Below are 22296 nucleotides of genomic sequence, written 5' to 3'. Positions count from 1 at the left end.
TTAAAGTCTAAAATCCCAAAAGATCAAAATCCTGAAAATATAATTCTGGAAAAAATAATTTAAAAATTCTTTAAAAGATATCTGTACATTTTTGAAAGGGAATTTGAGAAACATACAAAAACATGATAGAACACTTTATAAGCCACTTTACACAATAAAATAGGCAATAATAACATATTCATTTGTGCAAGCATAAACACTCTGGTATACTAATGACAGTCACATGGGCATAACAGTTAAAAGCAGACAAACCTTATTCATAAAGAAAGAGGTCAAACAAAGGAAATGTATAAATCCGTATCACTATGAATGGTGATGGTGTGCAGCCAGCGGTAAAACTGTGTTCCTCTGAAATGCCATGACAAACAACCTAAGTCTTTTCACAAGACTGCTCAAAAACCATGATGGGTCACCATCACCACATACGCAGTCCCCAGAGCCAAGATCTTGAGAACTTCTATCTTTCACAAACACAGATGGATAAAAAGGACATCTTTCCATTTGTTGAGGAACTGTCAGTGTTTTTACATCCATGCACAATGCTAATACACAAAGTCAAATTTGTGATAATGCACTTTGTGGAGTCAGGTTTGCAAAAAACGCACAAATTGAATTAGAACTCTAAAAGGCCTTACACAATCTACACCTCCGGAATTGGAAATGATGTGAAGATGAAATACATAGCATAGTGAATTGTAAAAACAATGCCGACAATTTAAAATGGTGAATAAAACTGAAGAGAAAGAAAAAAACTAAAAAAGAAAATTAGACAAATGAAAGAGTATTACAGGGATAGATTATGAGCAATTGAACAGAGACAGTCCATTAGAGCAGGCCGACTTTCATAATCATTACCCATATCTTGATTTCTTGCATCACGATGAATAGCTGCTTTTTTTCTTTTAAGACACGGCTCTCCTTGGAGAATACATTCACATTCATTTTCAATGTGGTTCTGATCTTTTTGAAACTCTTCTATGATTTGATATAAACTGACATGAGCATGCCTTATTAAATTTTCCCGGCTGGGCACGGTAGCTCATGCCTGTAATCCCAGCACTTTGGGAGGCCAAGCCAGGAGGATCACTTGAGGTCAGGAGTTCAAGAACAGCCTGGCCAACATGGCAAAACCCCGTCTCTACAAAAATAGCAAAAAATCAGCCAGGTGTGGTGGCACACACCTGTAGTCCCAACTACTTGGGAGGCCGAGGGAGGGGAATCACTTGAACCTGGGAGGTGGAGGTTGCAGTGAGCCAAGATCACGCCACTGCACTCTAGCCTGGGCAAGAGAGTGAGACTCTGTCTCTAAATAGAAAAATAAATAAATAAATAAATTTTCCCGTCTTATGCCATGCTTCTATGTTATTTTGGGTAAAAGGAAATCCATTCCATATGCACCCATATACAGAACATAAATTTGGTGGAAACAATACTGGTGATCGAAGAGCAGCACCATTTCGTGTCATCTTATCCTAACATGCACATAATTATTTCCAAACCAGTCAGTAACTTTACTGGTTTCTTCAGGCAAATGCAGCTTTAATTTATTAAAAGCTCCTGGAATGTCATAAGTTGGAAGGAATGCCAATGCAGGCAAATAATGTATTTTTAAAGTGAGGTTTTCGGTTTTCAGTGTTGCCAAATCGTGTAGCCAACCCGCTCATCTGAATTTTCCGCCAAATGCATTGGGCTGAATGGAAAAAATACACTTTATTGGTAACATCTTGAAATTCACTTTAGATGCCTTGATTGCACCTAACTCTGTATCTGTGTTTGAGGATCTGATTACAATCCATTTTCTTTTGCAAAGTCTTCCAAATCTTCAAATAAGTGTTCATAAACTGCTTCACATTTTCCAGTCATTAATACATAAAGGAGGGAATAATTTTTAGAATTTGTGGATCCAACAGGGGCATATTCTATATAGTTGATTAAAAAAAAAAAAAGTGGGGATAGTTGAAAGTGCCATCCATTACCCAACGTGAAGCATGTGCTGATTTTTCTACATTAGACTGAGTGGTAAGTATAACAAGTCTGTCTTCTTTGACAGTCAAATCACTAATCAAGAACAGGTCACCATTTAATGGTTTTTTGTGACACTAGAGGAACTTCAATATCAGCAAGTGTCTTTGGTTCAGAAGGTTCCTGGGCTTGTTGAATTCCTTTTATTCTCTGATGAAGGGCATTTTTTGAAGGCAAACATGGTGCTATGTGTGAAGGGGCAGAAGTTGTACATGACAGAATAATTTGACAGGGAAGATTTCTTGTATTTTTTGCCAGTATTTTCACTTCTATGGTCTTCGAAACACTCACTACACTTGTTTTCCGAAAGTGGTTGTGGTCTACAAATTTTTTAAGTATATGCTATCCATTTGAAAGTCTGGTTATTGCCAGCTGTTGCAATTAAGCAATTTTCTGCTTTCAAAGCACCAATAATAATTAGCTTGAAAATGTTTATCTTTCACCATTAGGTAGCCTCATACACTTAACTTATCACAGTCTTTTTTAGAGGGAACAATATCACAGATCTCTTCCATTGTGCTGTAAGAAATACAATAAGAAGGAATAATCTTTGGCTTCCCCAGTGGCAAATCTGTATTAGTCAGAGTTCTACAGGGATACAGAACCAATAGGATGTGTATATAGATATATGAGAGGGGATTTGTTAAGGGGAATTGGCTCATGCAATTATGGTAGCTGAGAAGTCCCACGACAGGCCATCCGCAAACTGAAGACCCTAGGATGTCAATGACCCTAGGAGCTTTTCAGCTCAGGCTGAAAGCCTCAGGACCCAGGGGGCTCCTGGTATATGTCCTAGAGTCCAAAGGCCAGCAAGCCTGGCGTTCTGATGTCTAAGGCAGCGGAAGATAAGTCTGTCCCAGCTCTTACAGAGACACCAATTCGCTCTCTTTATCTGTTCTCTTCCGGCCTCCAGCCAACCGGATGTTACCCACCAACATTGAGGGCAAATCTTCCCTATCTACTCAGATTCACACACTATTCTCCTCTGGAAATACCCTCACAGACACACCCAAAATAATGCTTTCCCTGGTTTCTAGGTATTCTTCAATCTAGTCAAGTTGACACCTATAATGAAGTCCACAAGTTCACCCCTTGTCAACCTGGCATCCATATGCATCTCCTTAAACCATACTTAAGCTTTAAATAAAGATAAAAATAAAGTGATAGTTCCACCTAACATGATTTTACTATCCTGTGATTGGAATTTGCGGGACTTTGGACATTAGGGATTCGAGACTTTAGGAATTTTGATCTTTTGGGACTTCAATATTTGGGACTGTGTCTTTTGGGATCATGATCCAAACCCCCTTTAAAAGGAGAGTGTTGCCAATTACAACAGCTAAGGCCCCAGTGCTCCCTCCTGAGTACTAACAGGTTGTGCATCCACCACAAAGTAAGATGGGCTGGACAAAGTAAAGATGGGCTGTTTAAAATGATGAGCCTTGGCCGGGCGCGGTGGCTCAGGCCTGTAATCCCAGCACTTTGGGAGGCCGAGGCGGGCGGATCACAAGGTCAGGAGATCGAGACCACAGTGAAACCCCGTCTCTACTAAAAATACAAAAAAAAAATTAGCCGGGCGCGGTGGCGGGCGCCTGTAGTCCCAGCTACTCAGGAGGCTGAGGCAGGAGAATGGCGGGAACCCGGGAGGCGGAGCTTGCAGTGAGCCGAGATCGCGCCACTGCACTCCAGCCTGGGCAACAGCGTGAGACTCCGTCTCAAAAAAAAAAAAAAAAAAAAAGATGAGCCTTTATCTGATTATGCTTAAAGACTACTTGCTGGGCCTATTCCTACACTTCCCTGGTTCTAAAGGAGGGTATAATTTCACTGAGGAAAAACGACTGAACAGAAATTCCAAAGCATTACCAGGGGCAACAGCAGCTTTTAGCTCTTGAGATAGGTTACAGACTTTGCATTTTCCCCTCTAAAACAGATCTACCCAAATAAAAGTACTTTTGACAGTTTCTAAACCTCAAACACAGCATATACCTTTGTTTATATTTCAGAAAAAAGAAATAAAGTATCAGTAGATGTGAGTTTTTTGTTCTTACATCTTTTCATCTGGTTCTATTGCCCTTTTTAATAAATTCATTGAGAAATGTCTAAAACCAGATAATATTAAAGATCATTTTTGCATAGATTAATCTGACTGCATATACATTTGCTTCCTTTATTGTTTTACCTAAATATGTGTGATCATTTGATTCACAAGTGTTACCACAATAAATTTTAAGCTCCATGAGGGCATTGCCTAGAAACGTGAAGACAGAATCCAGTGATTTATCACAGTCAGTATAAACCATTTGGCCCTTTTTATTCTTCTAGGCTTGTAATATATATTAGGTTAAAAAAAAAGTTTTTAAATGCCGGTTTAGAGGTCTCCAGGAAGTAAAATGTTTAATTATTAAGCATTAGTGATATTAAAATATTTATATGCCTTTTAGTTCTACCTAATTGAAATTGGTGGAGAGTGATGGAGGCAGTGCTTTACTTGGCATACAACAGCATTATCAGTTTATCTGAAAAAGTAAGATTTCAGACATCCTTCTGCTGAGACCCTAGATGGATCTGTCTGAAAATCATTTGCGTTAATGCAATGTTTTCATCTTCAGCCACTACAAATGAAAGTCTATGTCTCAAAGTAGAATTAACAAAAAAAATCTATCACATAATTTACTACCATAAAAAAAAAACCCTGCCATTCTTACATCCATCTCAAGTGCTTTATAAAACATTTTGGTTAGAGGTGGAAAGTACTGCATTTCCATATCAATTTGTTCCTTTGTGGGTATTTTATTTTCACTTCACAGCTCAAAGCAAAATAGTGGGAAATGACTCAGATGAACAAGCAAATGAATGCTTTATAATGTGGAAGACACTTGTGTTCATGATTTTACCTGATCTGTCCACGAACCAGCGGTCTGTTCTTTGTCCTATTCATGTTTGAGTCAAATGGCACCTCAAAAAACTGTAAAAAGACAGACAACATTAACTATAAAACAGTTCCTTTCTTCTGCTTTAGTACTGAACATTTTTTCTATAGTGAACTTCATTTTAATTTTGATAGTATAAATCAATACTCTGGCACTTCTTGAAGAAAAATTAAAAAAGAAAACAATTTGCACTAGGTGCCAGGAATATCTACTTTTATCCACTTTGAAAATCACTTGTTAAACATACAAGTGGTATGTCCCTTGACAAATGCAGAAGACTGGCTCTAGGATCCCCCATGTGTGGATAACCAAATCCACACACACTCAACTCCCACAGTAGGCCCTCCAGAACCCGCCTATGAGAAAAGGTGGCCCCTCTCTATATTCAAGTTTCACATCCTGCAGTCTACGCTGATTGAAATAAATCCATGTATAAGTAGACCCACACAGTTCAAACCCGTGTCACTCAAGGGTCACTTGTATAGTTTCAGATTTGAAGCATTAGCGCTGTAAATAATTTCAGAATCTTTCACACAACCCAAAGCCTGTGAATCAACCAAGAATCAACTGACCCTGGGGAATGGACTACTGATGTCAAGAACCAGGGCTGACATAATTAAGATCTCAGATGAAATTGAGGATATACTGTGATGAAGGTAACCATCCTGTTCTGTCCAGGATAGTTCTAACTCACATCTTGGTGCCAGCATCATTAACAGAAACCTCTTTCATTCTGAAAGCATCCTAGCTTGGACAATAGATTGGTATGGTCATCCTAATAATGAAGTACAGTTTTAATTGTTTACCTATTAAAAGACAAGGCCCAAGGGATTATCAAAACTAATTTTCCAAAACCTTGACAAACTGTACAGTATGTTCTTAAATTTGTTATTAATGTCTCTTACTTGTCTCTTTTTTTGCTAAAACAGAATACTCAAAAAATGTGCTGATCAGGTTATTATTTAAGCATATCTTTGACTCAATGGGCTAGAACCAAATCAACAGATGAAACAATAATTCAATGGAAGGCTGAAGTCAGTATTTCCCCAGCTATGTTCCCTTACTGTCCCTGGAGTTGCTCCAGGAAGAATAACTGACTCTATGGTCAAACCATATTAGTACAATAAAATCTCTGAGAAATCCCAAAGTGAAGAAACCTAATTAACCTTACTTTAGGCAGTGGTCCCCAAATTTATTTGACCACAAAATTTTTTTTTCAAGAGAAACATAAACAACAGATTTCAGAAATTCCTGGTCTGATTAGATTTGAGTGACAGGAATCATGTCTTACTAATGTCTGTATGAATCATAGCTCTTTGTAGAGTGTGTTGTACTTGATATGCATTCTATAAATGTTAGAAAAAAGTAAACACTAGTGCTAAAAAGACGAATAAGTAACATTGTATTTTATTGTACTTTTACAAGTCATCTAGCATGATTTGCTAAGAAGTATAGGTTAAAAATGAAAGAAAATTTATTCTGAACTATTTGAGAAATGTAGAATTTATCCCTGTAAGTTTGGGACATCTGGTAAATTGTGTTCCCTTTAATTTAAAAAAAACTTTGACATACGTTTCCTTTCCCTGTATCCTGTACTACAGACTATCTACTTTTAATTTTTTTACAATGTCTTGATATTCCTAAACACAATGACATTTTCCAGTATGATTATTTACTTTTTTCTTTCTCATTCCTTTCACATTACTATAGTCACTTCACTCACAACACTCTGAGTGTTACGCACAGTGAGGATTCCCTGTCATTCATATTAAGTATCTACTAGCCCTAGCCCCTCACACTTGGGGCATACTGACCATCCAGTTACAGCTCATTTAACCAATGGTCAGCTACCTGTGATTCTCAGACCTTTAAAAGAAAACTGCATACCAATAATGATAACCACCACTATCCCCACAGCATTAAGAGAGCATATATTATCTATAATTGTAAGAATACAAGATATTCTTCTCTTGATGGCTAACCTTTACGAAGAATGGGCTATACATGTGAAGCATTTTACATGCATTGCAAAAGGAGCTGTATACCAAGCCTGAGTTTTCAGAGCTTCCTGGGCACTGCTGCACCTGGGTTCCTGTGTGTGTGGCTGTAGTCAGAGTAAGAAACTAAATGTCAGGAGTCTGCATTGCCTCACCTGCATTGCCTGAGGCCATGGCTGCATGAGAAGACCCTAGATTAGGAAATGGCAGTGTTCACTCTACAGGTGGCTTTTTTGAATTGGTTTCTGTTGGAAGAAACTGTGGCAGCTGCAGTTTTTATCTACTGCAGCATATTCCACTTAATGGATATACCATAAAACCAATCCCGTAGAGATGAACAGGTAGGTTATTGTTCATCATTCTATATGACAAACATCCCTAAACATGTATCTGCATATGTGTGCAATTATTGTTACAGGATAAATGCCTAGAATGTTCCCCTCCTTTTGAAAACAGTCCTGCCTTGACTTGAACACACTACTTAAAAGGGGTTCTCCTAATTCTACATTCTCTCAATGCTCCTCTTTAGGTCACTATTCAGTCCATACAATTTCCTTAGTGTTTACTACACACCATACAATGCGGATACAAAAGTCAATTAGATTCAGAACCTGCTTTCAAGAAGTTCTTACTCTATGCAGTATGCAGGTGTTGGCAAACTAGAGCTAATGGGCCAAATCCAGCCTGCACCTGTTTTTAAGACCCACCAAGCCACTGTCTTTTTATATCTCCTTAATAATTGGGAAAGTAAGTTAAAAGAAGAGTACTTGTGGCATGTGAAAATTATATGCAAGTCAAATTTCAGGGTCCATAAACAAAGTTTTATTGGAATTCAGCTACACCCATTTGCCTAAGTATTGCTATGACTGCTTTTACAGAACAGCAGAGCTGGGCAGTTGCAACAGAGACCCATATCCCACAAAGCATAGAATGTTCACTGTCTTACTCTGTGGAAAATGTCTGCCAACCCCTAATCCACTAGAAGGACTGAGATAAGAGAACCTGGTTAATTATAATCACATGTGCAGTAGGAGGACAGAGTTGTGCAAAGGATTATGGGAGTCCAGAGAATGGGCTCTGAACCCAGGTAGGGAGACAGAAAAGGGCAAGAACGATTTTCCTCAAGTACTCTTTAAGGGAAGCTTAAAGGCTGAGCAGGGCTAGATGGTTAAGGGTATAGGGTAGGAGGGACAAGCACTCCAGACAGAGGAAGCACAAACAAATGCACAGGAGGCAGAATTTTGATGAAATGCTGGAGTACCTAGGAGAAGTTCAACACAGCAGACCGATTAGGAGCCCAGTCTTGTACCTAGAGAAATTAGGGTTAAATTTCAGATTTAGGCCGGGCACGGTGGCTCATGCCTGTAATCCCAGAACTTTGGGAGGCCGAGGGGGGCGGATCACGAGGTCAGGAGATCGAGACCATCCTGGATACATGGTGAAACCCCGTCTCTACTAAAAATACAAAAAATTAGTTGGACGTGGTGGCGGGCACCTGTAGTCCCAGCAACTTGGGAGGCTGAGGCAGGAGAATGGCGTGAACCTTCCTGGGAGGCAGAGCTTGCAGTGAGTTGAGATCACGCCACTGCACTCCAGCCTGGATGACAGAGCGAGACTCTGTTTCAAAAAACAAGCAAAAAAAAATTCAGATTTACCATTGAATAGTGGCTGTGCAACCTGGGTAAACCTAATTTCTTCATATAATATAGAACTTGTCAGGTGATGTAAGGATTAAGATAATGTACATACGCATGATGCCTGGCACACAGAATGTGCTCACTAAAGATTAGTTTATTTGCTGTTACCATGAGTGTTGCTGCATGGCTGGTGATGAAGCTCCAGAGGTAGACAAGGGTCACGGAGAGTCTCACGTGCCATGCTAATATGCCAAGACTCTGCTGTGTATGAGGTGTATTTTGGATTGATCCCTATGACCGCCACTTGGAGGATGATTTTGACAGAAAACATTGTAAAGAAGCCCCAGGTGAGATGATGAGGGCCTGAACAAGGGCTGTGACAGCGGAGATGAAGAGGAAGCAATCTTTCCCTTTCCCTCCAACACAATGAGCCTTACCCAAAGTGCAGACCCTTGCCTTCTGTGTTCACTCTCCAATCTTTTTTTTTTTTTTGAGATGGAGTCTCACTGTATCGCCCAGGCTGGAGTGCGGTGGCGCAATCTCGGCTCACTGCGAGCTCCGCCTCCCGCGTTCACGCCATTCTCCTGCCTCAGCCTCCCGAGTAGCTGGGACTACAGGCACCCGCCACCACATCCGGCTAATTTTTTGTATTTTAGTAGAGACGGGGTTTCACCGTGTTAGCCAGGATGGTCTTGATCTCCTGACCTCGTGATCCACCCGTCTCGGCCTCCCAAAGTGCTGTGATTACAGGCGTGAGCCACAGTGCCCGGCCTCACTCTCCTATCTTTCAATAAAACCACTACGTGTGCAGCCCCGACTTTCTCCTGGGCTCCAATTTTGTAAAGTCACTTGATTACTGGTTTTTTTTTTTTTTTCGTTTAGGTGTTTTAACATCACAGACTCAATGTGTCTCAAATTGAATTCAACACATTCCTATGAAAATCAAAGTGCCTCTCCAGATTCTTTTTTGTTAAACATACAACTTCTCTATAACCTATGTCAGAATCTTTAGAATCAGCTGATTTCTTCCATGCATTGGCCAACCATATCCAATTCATCACCACATCCCGATTATTTGGACTTCATAATATTTCTCGAACCTACCCTTCCTGGTTCACTCTGCTATTGCCACTACTATAGAAGCCTAATGAAATTACTTGCTCAAAAATACTGAAGGGACTCCTCACACTGCTCACTTCCAACAGACACTGAAAAATCCAAATTCTTAGAAAGTTATTCAAAGGCTATCCCTAATCCAGCCCTCACACTACTTTCAAGCTTCTCAATTACTTTATTTTTATCCCCTGGTCACACTCGTCGCTGTCTCAGGAACAGAGCAAACTGCCCACGGGAGTTGGAGACTCAGCCAGTTTCTGACTCTGAAGTTGGAGAAAATTATGTCGGAAGCCTTAGTTTCCTCAGCTGCAAATGGGAATAATTTCTCTAACTATTGAAGTTACTATGAGGATCTGAAAAGACAGTGTAAGTGATGGACTGTAGCACATCATGCACTTCTGCTCATTTCTCGCCTATGTCTGCATCCATTGATTAGACTGATGTTCCTTGAATCTTCACTTAACAAACCCAACCCATCTTTTAACACTAAGTTCAAATTCAACTACCTAGACTGAAGCCTAAACTTCTGACTTAAATGTTATCCCTCTCTCCTTTCAATCCCCATGGCACTTGTCTGAACCACTGAAGAGATGTGTGGTTGCAATTTATGTGAATTCAAAATAATGCAAATAGAACAAACACTCATCAAGAATTACATAATTTAAAAGTAGCAGGTCAAGTGAATAAATCTTTTATAATTTTACAACATAGCAATGTCACTCTAGTTGGTAAATAAAAATACAGATTATCCATTGTTAGAGTCAATCTCTTTTTCTTAACAGTTATATCTTTATTAAGGTATAATCGACATGCAATAACCTACACATATTTAAACTATTTAATTTGGTAAGTTTCAACTTATGTATTTACCCACAAAACACCCACCAATCAAGGTACTGAATATATTCAAATCAACCCAAAATGTTTCGTTATGTTTCCCTGTAGTCCCCCTCTTCCACCCAATTCACAAGTTTCTTGTCCTCAGGCAGCCACTGAATTGTTCTGTGTTCCTATACATTACTTGCATTTTCTAGAGTTTTATGTAAATAAAATGGACTCTTTTTGTCTGAATTTTTAGCACTCCAAATAACAACTTTTGATATTCACCATCTTGCGGAGGGTTTCAATAGTTCATTCCTTTTTATTGCTGAGTAATATTCAATTGTATCGCAGTTTGTGCATCCTTTTACTTGCTGATGGATATTTGGTTTTTGGATGGATATCTGGTTAATGGATATTTGAACATTTCTAATAGTTTTTAACTATTACAGAAAAGCAGCTATGAATATCTGTGTGCAAGTCTTTGTAAGGACATATGCTTTTCACTCTCAAAGCTAAACACACATATATCATATAGATGAGGTATTTAAACTACTTAGGAAACTCTCAAACTATTTCACGAAGTGGTTGTGCCACTTTTTCATTCCCACAGCAGTATATGAAAGCTCCAGTTCCAGGTTTTGGTTGTGTTACGGGGTAAGGACAAAGTGTTTGCCAAGGACAAAGAGAATAGGGACTGGCTATCAGAAGAAAGTGGTTATAAATACCAGCAATGACCCTGTGATCAGTTGCAGAAATGAGGACTAGAACAGTTCTAAATGCTTTTTTCATATTTTGATAGAACTGTATTTGTATATATGAAACTTTTTATTCCTCTCTCCTATCCTCCTACCATTTAATGTAAAATATGTTAACAGTATTTAGACTCACACCTCACTATTTAAGTTATGCAATATCAAGGAGCTTGAAGAGAAATGAATGGCACCTAAAGATGAACAGAGACTTGTATTCTCTTTTGGGGAGTAAATTAGTGATTTTTTGGTTGTAAGAGGGAAAGTTTTATTGTGTTTGGCATAAAACATGATTCTGCTATCACCTTATTTGGAAGTTTAGTATGGCTGAAAGATGTATCTGACTGCCAAGTTGACAAGAGTGAACCGTGATGGCTCTGTGCTGTGTCAATTTAGTTAATCCAGAACTACATTACCCAGAATTCCCTTTCTGTACAGTTTTAGGTTAGGGCTGGCCAAAAGAAGCTTACATGAGATGTGGAAGTTGGAAATGAAGCAGTAGCCATGCTTACACTTGGAAAATTGGCATAAGGTCAGGTACTACAGTGGAGCACACACAATTGTGAATCTGTTGGCTCACACTGTTGGCCTGGAGCAGTGCTGGGCCTGCAGTTTCTGTAGCTCCTGCCAGATATCCTTGGGTTGCAGCTGATCCCCGAGCTTTTCCAGCTTCTCATTATCCTGGGCCAAGTATGTGCGCTGCTCCTTGGGAGAACATACAAGCTCTTCTGTAGGTCATGTGCATTATCAAAGTCCGATGTTTAGAAGTGGCAAGGGCAAGAGACAGTCATGTGGTCTAGTTTATTCTGATGATTTTAGGTCATCCTCACAGATTCCAGGTTGTTCTTGCTCTCTTCTACTTCCCTTACAGACGGCTCTGCTTTTGTCAGGCCCAGCACTAGATACTGGGGCAACAGCCTCACAGGCTGCTTAACTCAAAGGAATGCATAAGGTCTAACCCCTACATCAGCCTGATATGGTTTGGCTGTGTGTCCCCAACCAAATCTCATCTTGAATTGTACTCCCATAATTTCTATGTGTTGTGGGAGGGACCTGGTGGGAGAGAATTGAATCATGGTGGCGATTTCCTCCATACTGTTCTTGTGGTAGTGAATATGCCTCACAAGATCTGATGGTTCGATAAGGGGAAACCTGTTTCGCTTGGTTCTCATTCTCTATCTTACCTGCTGCAATGCAAGATGTGCCTTTCACCTTCCACCATGATTGTGAGACCTCCCCAGCCATGTGGAACTGTAGGTCCAATTAAACCTCTTTCTTTTGTAAATTGCCCAATCTCGGGTATGTGTTTATCAGCAGCGTGAAAACGGACTAATACACAGCCCTGATATCCTGCATAGTGGTTCTGACATTCTGATCAAACTTTGATACAAATTTCTCTTACTTTCAACAGAGCCACTGCTTAAAGGTATTTAGTTTTTCAATATATTCCTCTTAACTAACAATCTAAATGGCTGACTTCCTGAGATATGTGAATTCATAATTCCTTAATGTTAAGGGGAAACGGTGTAGTACCATGCAAATAGGCACTCAATAAATAATTTATTTAATAAACCATCAGTGCAAACAAACATATCTGCAGACTGCACTATATTATTTAAAACTGATGTATAATTTATATAATAAGTGTCGAAAAATTATTTGCTTGTTAGGGTCTATCTTCTTTACTGAATTAGTTGAAATTACATGTAATTAAAAGGTCCTGCCTGAAACGTTCACATTCTTTCCCTTCCCCAATATTCAAACACATTCTGTAAGTATTTGGAATAATCTTTCCTCATGACTTGATATATGTACTTTAATTGAATTTCATGGGATAAAAGAGGATTCCAATTACAAATCAAGTGATTTAAATGCTTGTAAGGTGTTATCTAATTTAACAAATAAAGTTGTGGTTAAGTAACTATCTTGGCAGTTCTCGAGTGTGTGTGTGTGTGTGTGTGTGTGTGTGTGTGTTTAGTTCAGGAATTCTAATGTGTCATTTCATCTGGATGAATGAAAATAGATACTATCTTTTCTATGTTTCTGGTACATCATCCATGGAAGGATAGAAATAAATAGCAATTGAACTCCAGGATGCCATAACTTGGCAGCAGCATCTGACTCCCATGAATGCTTAAATTTTGCAGGACAAGCAACATCTGGGCAAAAATACCATGCTAACCAAGACTCCTGGTTCATTTCAGCGAGGGCCCAGCAATTCTTCCTAGCACCAAGGGATCAGAACTCATGATGCTACTTGATTCTGTTCTTCATGCATTTACTATAATGCTTTCAGTTAGGGTTACTCTATTGATTTAGATATTTAAACCACATTTCCTAAATATAAAGCACTGTATATTTCACTGAGCAATTTAAACACTTCAACAGTTATTTCAGAACCTATATACAGCTGGCTTTAGTCTACTCATTTTTTTTCCTGTGCTTTATAATAACTAGTTTTTCATAATGTTATCATTTTCAGTTGGTTCCAACTACTTCTGAAGCAGTGAAGTAAAAACTCTGGCAACTTGTGCTGAAAACAAGACAAATGCAGTCATATCAACCCTTAGAATATACTGTTTGGCCCCCTTTTTCATATGCCCTCACTACTTCAGAGAACACTGAAAGTAATATGCTGTAGTAAACAGAATTTGGGCAGCTGTCCAGGTCAAGCTAATTCTGTCAGGGACCAGTCTTGTACTGCACCTGCCTTCTTCTAGTTGAAGGCTCTTGTTCATGGTCTCAAATGCTAAAGAATCCAGTACCTTACACTACTGCTGGACACAGTGATTACTGAGTGTATTATCTGATTCAAACTGGGCCAACTGAAACGTCTTTCCCTGGAACCATACAAACCAAACCCCCGGAAAACATGCCCTCCTTTCTCTTAGTTGTCTGTGGCCACAGAATGGGATAAAAGAGAAGTGAGGGAAAGACTGGACATCGATTCTAATGGTCAGGTTACCTCCAAGGCCTCCACCCTTTCCAGTTGAAATCAAACCTACAACGGGGTTTGACTCCTTTAACCTCCAACATCCTAATACACAAAGACTAAACATTTCAAACGTTAATATTGCACAGAAAGGAATAACACCTTTTCTTCAGAAATCAACTTATTTTCTGTCTAGGTTAAATGTTCAAAAGAGGTTTTCCTCTCAGTCTTTCGTCATTAAAATCCACCAATCTTTTAGAACTCCTTTCATTGTAAACTTTTTTCTTTTTTTTTTTTTTTGAGACAGGGTTTTACTCTGTTGCCCAGGCTAAAGTACAGTGGCACAATCACGCTGGCTGCAACCTCTGCCTCCCGGGCTCAAGGGATCCTCCTACCTCAGCCTCGCAAGTAGCTGGGGCCACAGGTGCACGGCACCACACCCAGCTAATTTTTTGTATTTTTGGTAGAGATGGGGTTTCACCACATTGTCCAGGCTGGTCTCGAACTCTTCGCCACAAATGATCCACTTGCCTCAGCCTCCTAGAGTGCTGCGATTACAGGTGTGAGTCACTGTGTCTGGCCGTAAACTTTTCCTTTTTTTCTTCAGGTTCACTTCCTCACCATCTCCCTTCCCAATCAGTCATATCCTCCCGCACATTTATCCACATTTATTGCCCTCTGGCAATCCTGGGATCTGTTATAGTACTCAGGCTCTTGGGATTGCAAGTGATAGAAACACAACTCAAACTAGCTCAAAGGAAAATGGGGCTTTATTATTGCTTATAACAGGGTTGTACCTGCTTTCAGGAAGGACAAGATTCAGAATTTCAAATGATGCCATCATGACACGGGCTCCTCCCATCTCTTAAATTGGCTTGGTTTATTCCTGCATGCAGGCTTTTTCCATGAAGCAGGCAAAATGACAACGGTAGTCCCTGCCTTCCACACTCCTAGCCACCCTAAAAACTAGTTTATTTCCGCCTAGCTCCAAGAAAAGTCCAGAACCATCACAGCCATGAATCATCATGGCCAAGGAATGAGGTAACTATCCTGCGAGCATGCGGAGGGTGTTGGTAGAGAGACACAAAGACACAGTATAGCCACTAAAACCACATGTACTATTTTCTCCATAGCAAAGGAAAATTTTATTACAAAAAAGTGAGAAGATGCTCGGTAGACAGATGCAGTTAAATTATTTATAATACACTGTAAAGCTAACAACCTCGAATCATTTCATTTCACATACATCATACCTACAAAATAACTTGCCTGTAGTAGAAACGGTATTCCTAGTTTAAGTATCTGAAGGGCAATAATTGATATAAACATAGTAAGTATTTATACTAGTCTTCGTCTCATAATCGGTTTGGGAATCAATTAACAGTTCTATTTAACAGAGTAGTAAATGGATCATTTTTTTTTTCCTCATGGTCACATGATAAAAATCTAGGGCGTGTTATACTAATGGATATATCTATTAGACACCTATTCTAATGTTTGTGCTTTCTTATATACATTTTAATGTCAGTGAATATTAACTTTAATATATTATAACTATATTGTTATATATGTTATAGCCTATCTAATAATACCTTTTATATTACAAAATATAACATGTTGTATTTTAATATAGTATATATAATTACCGAGTAATACATTAAAATATATATTAATTATAATTATATATTATCCAAATAGTTAATGCTCAGATACAAAATACACACTTACTAATCCTTCTAACAGACAATACATACTTATGATACTATTGAACTCTGTGAGCCAAAATACATAGATAACAAAAATGGCTAGAAATAGAACAGCCTAAGTGATGTACTTCCTAGTCCTACTTTGATTAATTATATCCTATGCAAAAGACAGATGTATTCCAGAGATGTTTGTAAGACAGGCTCAGAAAATACTGAATTTGATAATAACTTTTTCTTCCCCTGCGTTAAATAATGGACGCAACATTCTTCTAGAGAGTCAACAGGAAAACAAACATGTGACCCTCGTGGGAGTTTGTTTTTCCATCCATCTTCTCAACACTGTCAACAAGTGTTTGTCATTCCAATATGGCTCACAGCTTCCAGGGTTCAAGATAATGTCTCAATCAATCTCAGACCAAGTTAAAAGGGATGTTAAAAACAAACAAAAAAAAAAAATAAAGCACAGGGAGAGGCACCTTATCCAGCAGGATTCCACATGCCATTACTTTCAGCTTACAAATCAGTAAAGACACCCAGTCAGCCATTACTCTCTCGTTACCAATGCTCTGTTGCCTTACCTAGAATAAACAAACTAAGTAAGACTCCTTCCCATTGATTTTCCCCCTATGAGGCATTTGAAATAATGAATGTGTGTGCTCTGGCATTCATCAGAAGTGGCTTTTCACTCCATGTGGTGATTGGGGCAATATTCTCCTCTAAACAGATTACTCAGGCCGTCTCTCATTAGGCTGGATTTTAAGGCTTCATCCATGAAGGAAAAAATAAAGGATCTAAAAGGTCACCTAGCACTTATCAGAGGCAAAGTGCCACATCCTACAAGTAAAACACTCAGAAAGTTAAACTGGTTTCTACTAGCTCCAAGAATCACTGCTATGGAACTGACCCCTTTTTCCTTTCAGAGAGATCTCAATTTGCAAGCAATGCTTTCTGAAAAAAGATGGAAGGAGAAAACATCAAAATATTTACAATCCTTGTCTCTGGATAGTGAGAGGTAAGCTAATTTACTATTCTTTACCTTTTTGTAGTTTTCAACTGTCTATAAAGACCATGTGTTTTCTTTAAAGATTGTTTTTAATTGTTTTAATTTTTAATTTTTGTAGGTACATAGTAGGTATATATATTTATGGGGTACATGAGATGTTCTGATACTGTCATGCAATGTATAATAGTCACATCATGGAAAATGGGATATCCATTCCCTCAAACACTTATCTTTTGTGTTACAAACAATTCAATTATACTTTTTTAGTTATTAAAATGTACGATTAAATTATTATTGTATAGTCACCCTGCTATACTATCAAATATTAGGCCTTATTCATTCATCCTATTTTTTTGTACCATTAACCATCCCCACCATCCCACTATCCTTCCCAGCCTCTGGTAACCATCCTTCTACTCTCTATCTCCATAGACTCAATTGTTTTGATTTTTAGATCCTACACATAACTGAGAAGATGCAATGTTTGTCTTTCTGTGCCTGGCTTATTTCACCTAACATAAAGATTTCCAGTTCCATCCATGTTGCTGCAAATGACGGAATCTCATCCTTTTTAATGGCAGAATAGTACTCTACTGTGTATGAGGACCACATTTTCTTTATCCATTCATCTGCTGATAGACACTTAGGTTGCTTCCAAATCTTGACTATTGTGAACAGAGCTGCTGCAGCAAACATGGGAGTGCAGATATCTCTTCCATATACTGATTTCCTTTCTTTTGGGTATATACCTAGCAGTGGAAGTGCTGGATCATATGGTAGCTCTATTGTTAGTTTTCTGAGGAACCTCCAAACTGTTCTCCATAGTGGCTCTACTAATAATTCACATTCCCACTAACAGTGTACAAGGATTCCTTTTTCTCCACATCCTTGCCAGCATCTGTTATTGTCTCCCTTTGGATACAAGCCATTTTAACTGGGGTGAGATTATATCGCGTTGTAGTTTTGATTTGCATTTCTCTGATAATTGATGATGTTGAGCACCTTTACATATGCCTGTCTGCCATCTGTATGTCTTCTTTTGAGAAATGTCTATTCAAATCTTTTGCCCATTTAAAAATGAGATTATTAGATTATTTTTCCTATAGAGAGTTGTTTGAGCTCCCTATACATTCTGGTTATTAATCCCTTGTCAGATGGGTAGTTTGCAAATATTTTCTCCCATTCTGTGGGTTGTCTCTTCACTTTGTTGATTGTTTCCTTTCCTGTGAAGAAGCTTTTTAACTTGATGTGGTCCTATTTGTCCATTTTTGCTCTGGTTGCCTGTGTTTGTGGGGTATTACTCATGAAATCATTGCCCAGGCTGATGTTTTAGAGAGTTTCCCCAATGTTTTCTTGTAGTAGTTTGAGGTCTTAGATTTGTCTTTAATCCATTTTGATTTGATTTTTGTGTAAGGCAAGAGATAGGGGTCTAGTTTCATTCTTCTGCATATAAATACCTAGTTTTCCCTGCACATTTATTGAAGGGACTGTCTTTTCCCCAGTGTATGTTCTTGGCACCTTTGTGAAAAATAAGTTCATTGTAGGTGTGTGAGTTTGTTTCTGGGTTCTCTATTCTGTTCCATTGGTTTATGTGTCTGTTTTTATGCCAGTACCATGCTCTTTGGTTACTATAGCTCTGTAGTATAATTTGATCAGGTAATATGATTCCTCCAGTTTTGTTCTTTTTGCTTAGGACATCTTTGGCTATTCTGGGTCTTTTGTGGTTCCATATAAATTTTAGGATAGTTTTTTCCATTTCTATGAAGAACGTGATAAGACCATGAATTTTCCAGTCAGGAAAAAAAGATAATAAAAAAATTCTACCAAAATGATACAAAATATGGACAGACCCTCTTTAGGTAAACTAATAAAGTATTACTAAAGTGAGGTAATATAAAACCAACATTAATGGAGCCTTAGTCAATTAACCTTTTTTTCTCCAGAAAGTCAGGGGAAGGCAAAATGTTGATCCAAAATATTTCTCAAATACACCCATTTTTTAATCCTATCCTCAGTGCCACTTCCTTAATTCAGGTTATTTTATTTTGCCTAGATTACAACAGCCCCCTGACTACTTCCCCTACGTCCAGTATTGATCCTCCCCTAGTAATTTTTCACAGAATAGTCAAAGTGATCTTGTCAGATGCAAATCTTATCATGTTACTTTCTACCAAGGAATAAAGTTAAATACTCTAACACGGCTTATAAAGCTCTTCATAACAGCTCTTGCCTCCTTTTACCTCTCCAGGCTCTTTTCTTTCTTGCTCTCTACCTATTTCATGCTATACTCTAAGCATTCTGAGCTACCTTTTGGTTTCTCAAGGATGGCATGCTTTCAGGTCTTCACTCACTCTACCCCCTGGCTGTCAAGACCCATCACAGCATTGAAAGCACGTATCCAACTACCTAGGGCTTATTAGTTTTTACCCTAATATTCGACTCTTCTCTGTGCATGTGCCTAAGCAGTGGAGCTATGCTGGAAAAAGACACCTTATAGGACAAGAGGATTCATTACAAGTACACAACCACAAACTTCAAATGTGCTCTCTAGTCAACTCAATCTGCTTCTCTCCACAGGGTTTCATATCTGGTCCATTCTCAAGAATCTGATGTTTCTACATAGCACCCCCCACCCCACACCTAAAATACAGGGCACAGCCTTCTATTTTATTGAACACTGAGGTCCTCAAACAGGACACTCCCTCCTTTTCCTACTATGATTGCTACCACTGTGTAACCTCTTCTCTCCTAACCTGGACTGGTAATCCTGTCCACTTCCACCTTCTAGGAAATGTATTCCATCCATTATCCTTTTCTGTAGAGCACATTTAGCCTGTTGTCTTTTAACTGTATTATTCCCATTTATACCTAACTATGCTCAGTTTTGCCCCATCCCAACCCCTCTCCCAAATCCCACAAATCTCCCAGCATCATTATTTGATTTTAGCACAAGGTTAGCATTTGGGAGACAGAAAAAGGAAAAAAAAAAAAAAGAAAAGAAAACTTTGGGCTCACATTGTAGGCAGCATATTTAGTTAACAGGGGTATCCAGGGTGGGGTTAAGCTCCTTCTAAAATCTCCAAATAAGCTCGAAGGAATTTCTACTCTAACAGCTGCCAACGGCTACAATTCCATCTTTGCAAAAACTGTTTTAAAAACAGTTCATTCTTAAGGCCAGTTTTCAAGAACAATAAATAAATGTATTAAAGCTCACTAAAAACTTCTAATGTTAACAGACTATTTAGGTTGCAAAATTGAAAGAAAACCAAACACCTTTCAAACTAGGACTTAAAAGATTAGAAAATTTTTCATCCACTGGTGCTACTTCATCACAATCGTATATGAATACAAGACTTTCATAGTTAATAAATCCTTGCAGATCCCCTCACAATTATAACACAAAATAGGCATGCTTACTGACAACATTAACAAGGAGAAAATAATGTGACAACAGTATGACCCTGGAATCCATTCTCAAAAATACTAGAGAGTTGAAAATGCCATCATTTAAAAACAAACAAACAGAACATGAACATTTACTGCAGAAAAATGATATACTCAAAAAGAAAAGGTTATACCACATACTAATCAATAAAATTGGCAAATCTACAGAGGTCCAAATACAGTTATGATATACATCTGGTCACAACACGGTGGGGGTGGAGGCCAGAGAAATCATTAAGCAACCTGAGAACTCCCAAACAAAGAAACTGTAAAATTCTGAACTATAAAGCAAAGGAAACACATTAATCCCTCAGGAGTTGCAGTATTTCAACTGGGCTATCCCTTCTCTTGGAAGGACACAACAATTCACCAAAAGCTAGGGTGACACAGTATCTGCACTGTAGGCTTGTGGGCACAAAGCCAGCTTGCTTTAGCACTCCTGACACCTGTTGCCTTCATCATCAGCAAAAGCCTGACGCTATACAACAGAGAGAAGGGGAAGGAGGGAAACAAAAAAGGGGAAGCCAGGGGGAATGGGGAAAAAGTAGGTCTCATCCATTTTGCCTATCAGAGAATATAGAATACACCTTTAAAAGACAGTTGCGTATGCTTTTTATAGTGTTCAACATGTTCAAAATGTTCAATAACACCCTGAAAGATTTACACATTTCCTCTAAGATTACAGTTTGTTTTCGAACTTCAGATCCTACCCAAATGACACGGGAAGTGATTTGGTCAGAGAGGAGATAACAGCTTTCTACTATATTATCTAAGCAAAGTGACTTGAAACCTCTCTTTAACGATTCTGTTTCTTCCATCTCTGAGATGCTGTGTTGGGAGTACAAGCAATTCTAGTGCATTTCATCTTAGGCAAAATTGCTCTACTGCCCATTTTCTCCACCATCCTGAAAGACTTTCTTACCAATTCCAGAAAAGCATTTTAAAATAACTTAAAAATCTTCACGTTTAAGGAGTGTATGTTTTCAAGCAAATACCTTACAAAATGTGCTTCTTTATACATTTCAATGGAAGACACTGGAATCATAAATAAAAACAATGACTATCCCATTAAAACAATAATAAATAGTAAATAATAATATTTGCATTAAAGAATAAAATCAGTACTTGAAATACTCTGGGACATTTTCAAAGAGGTCTTAAGAAGACAACACGGGCAATATGCATCTATAAGATAGTTGTTAATTTGAATACTGACAGCTTTTTACAACTGTTCCTAGCTTTTCTTTCAAACTGATTATTGGCAATGCCTTTATAGTAGAATTGGACCATCCACATGATAGAGGGGGCCTAGAGTTCCTTTGCTGAAAGATGTAAAAAGGCTGAAAATTCTTACAGCGGGGTGAGACATTTGTCATGCACAGTGGACAGAATATTGGGTAATTCCCCAGAACCCTGAAAAACTGAAGTACATAGCTTCTTTCCTGAGAGGCCAAACAAAAAGCTGTAATGTGTTGCAAGCACAGTCATCACGTCCTGAGAGAGTAATGTATGAACTTACCACCATAAAGAATGAAAAAGATAACAACGTGGTCCATCTATGGAAGAAAAGTTTTTGATATACACACAAAATATTTTCAGTTCTCTTTTTAATAGCAAAGTGGGAAGAAATGTTTGCTTTTCTAAAATACGTAGATAAAAATTCCAAATTATTAAGAGTTTCTAATAAAGAAAAGATATAATAGGGTTCAATGGTTCATTTTCAGTCTTTCAATGGTGCTTTGTTTTTAAGGAAAAAAAGACTTAATTAGTTAAAAATGGCATAAAGGGAATTTATTTCTAACTCTTCTGCCAAATACCAATTTAACTCAGAAAGCAGGCAAATATTTTTAAATACTCATAAATAACAATAATTGATGTGTGACTATGATTTAATTGGCATAATTATGCAGCTTTAGATAAATGGCATTTGGTCATCAA

At 38.3% G+C, this 22296-nt stretch overlaps 1 protein-coding gene across 2 annotated transcripts in view; it reads right to left on the bottom strand.

Annotated features, from left to right (window-relative positions):
* LOC105473529 (cytochrome c oxidase assembly factor heme A:farnesyltransferase COX10) overlaps positions 1-22296 on the bottom strand; it is a 140621-nt gene that overhangs the window by 45027 nt on the left and 73298 nt on the right. For both annotated transcript variants that reach the window (XM_011727344.2, XM_011727347.2), the window contains exon 5: positions 4917-4987. In XM_011727344.2, coding sequence (XP_011725646.2) covers positions 4917-4987 — 71 coding nt within the window. The remainder of the gene's footprint in view (positions 1-4916; positions 4988-22296) is intronic.

The sequence above is a fragment of the Macaca nemestrina genome, chromosome 17 (assembly GCF_043159975.1).
Source record: "Macaca nemestrina isolate mMacNem1 chromosome 17, mMacNem.hap1, whole genome shotgun sequence".
NCBI lineage: Eukaryota > Metazoa > Chordata > Mammalia > Primates > Cercopithecidae > Macaca > Macaca nemestrina.
This window is presented reverse-complemented; position numbering and strand designations above follow the sequence as displayed.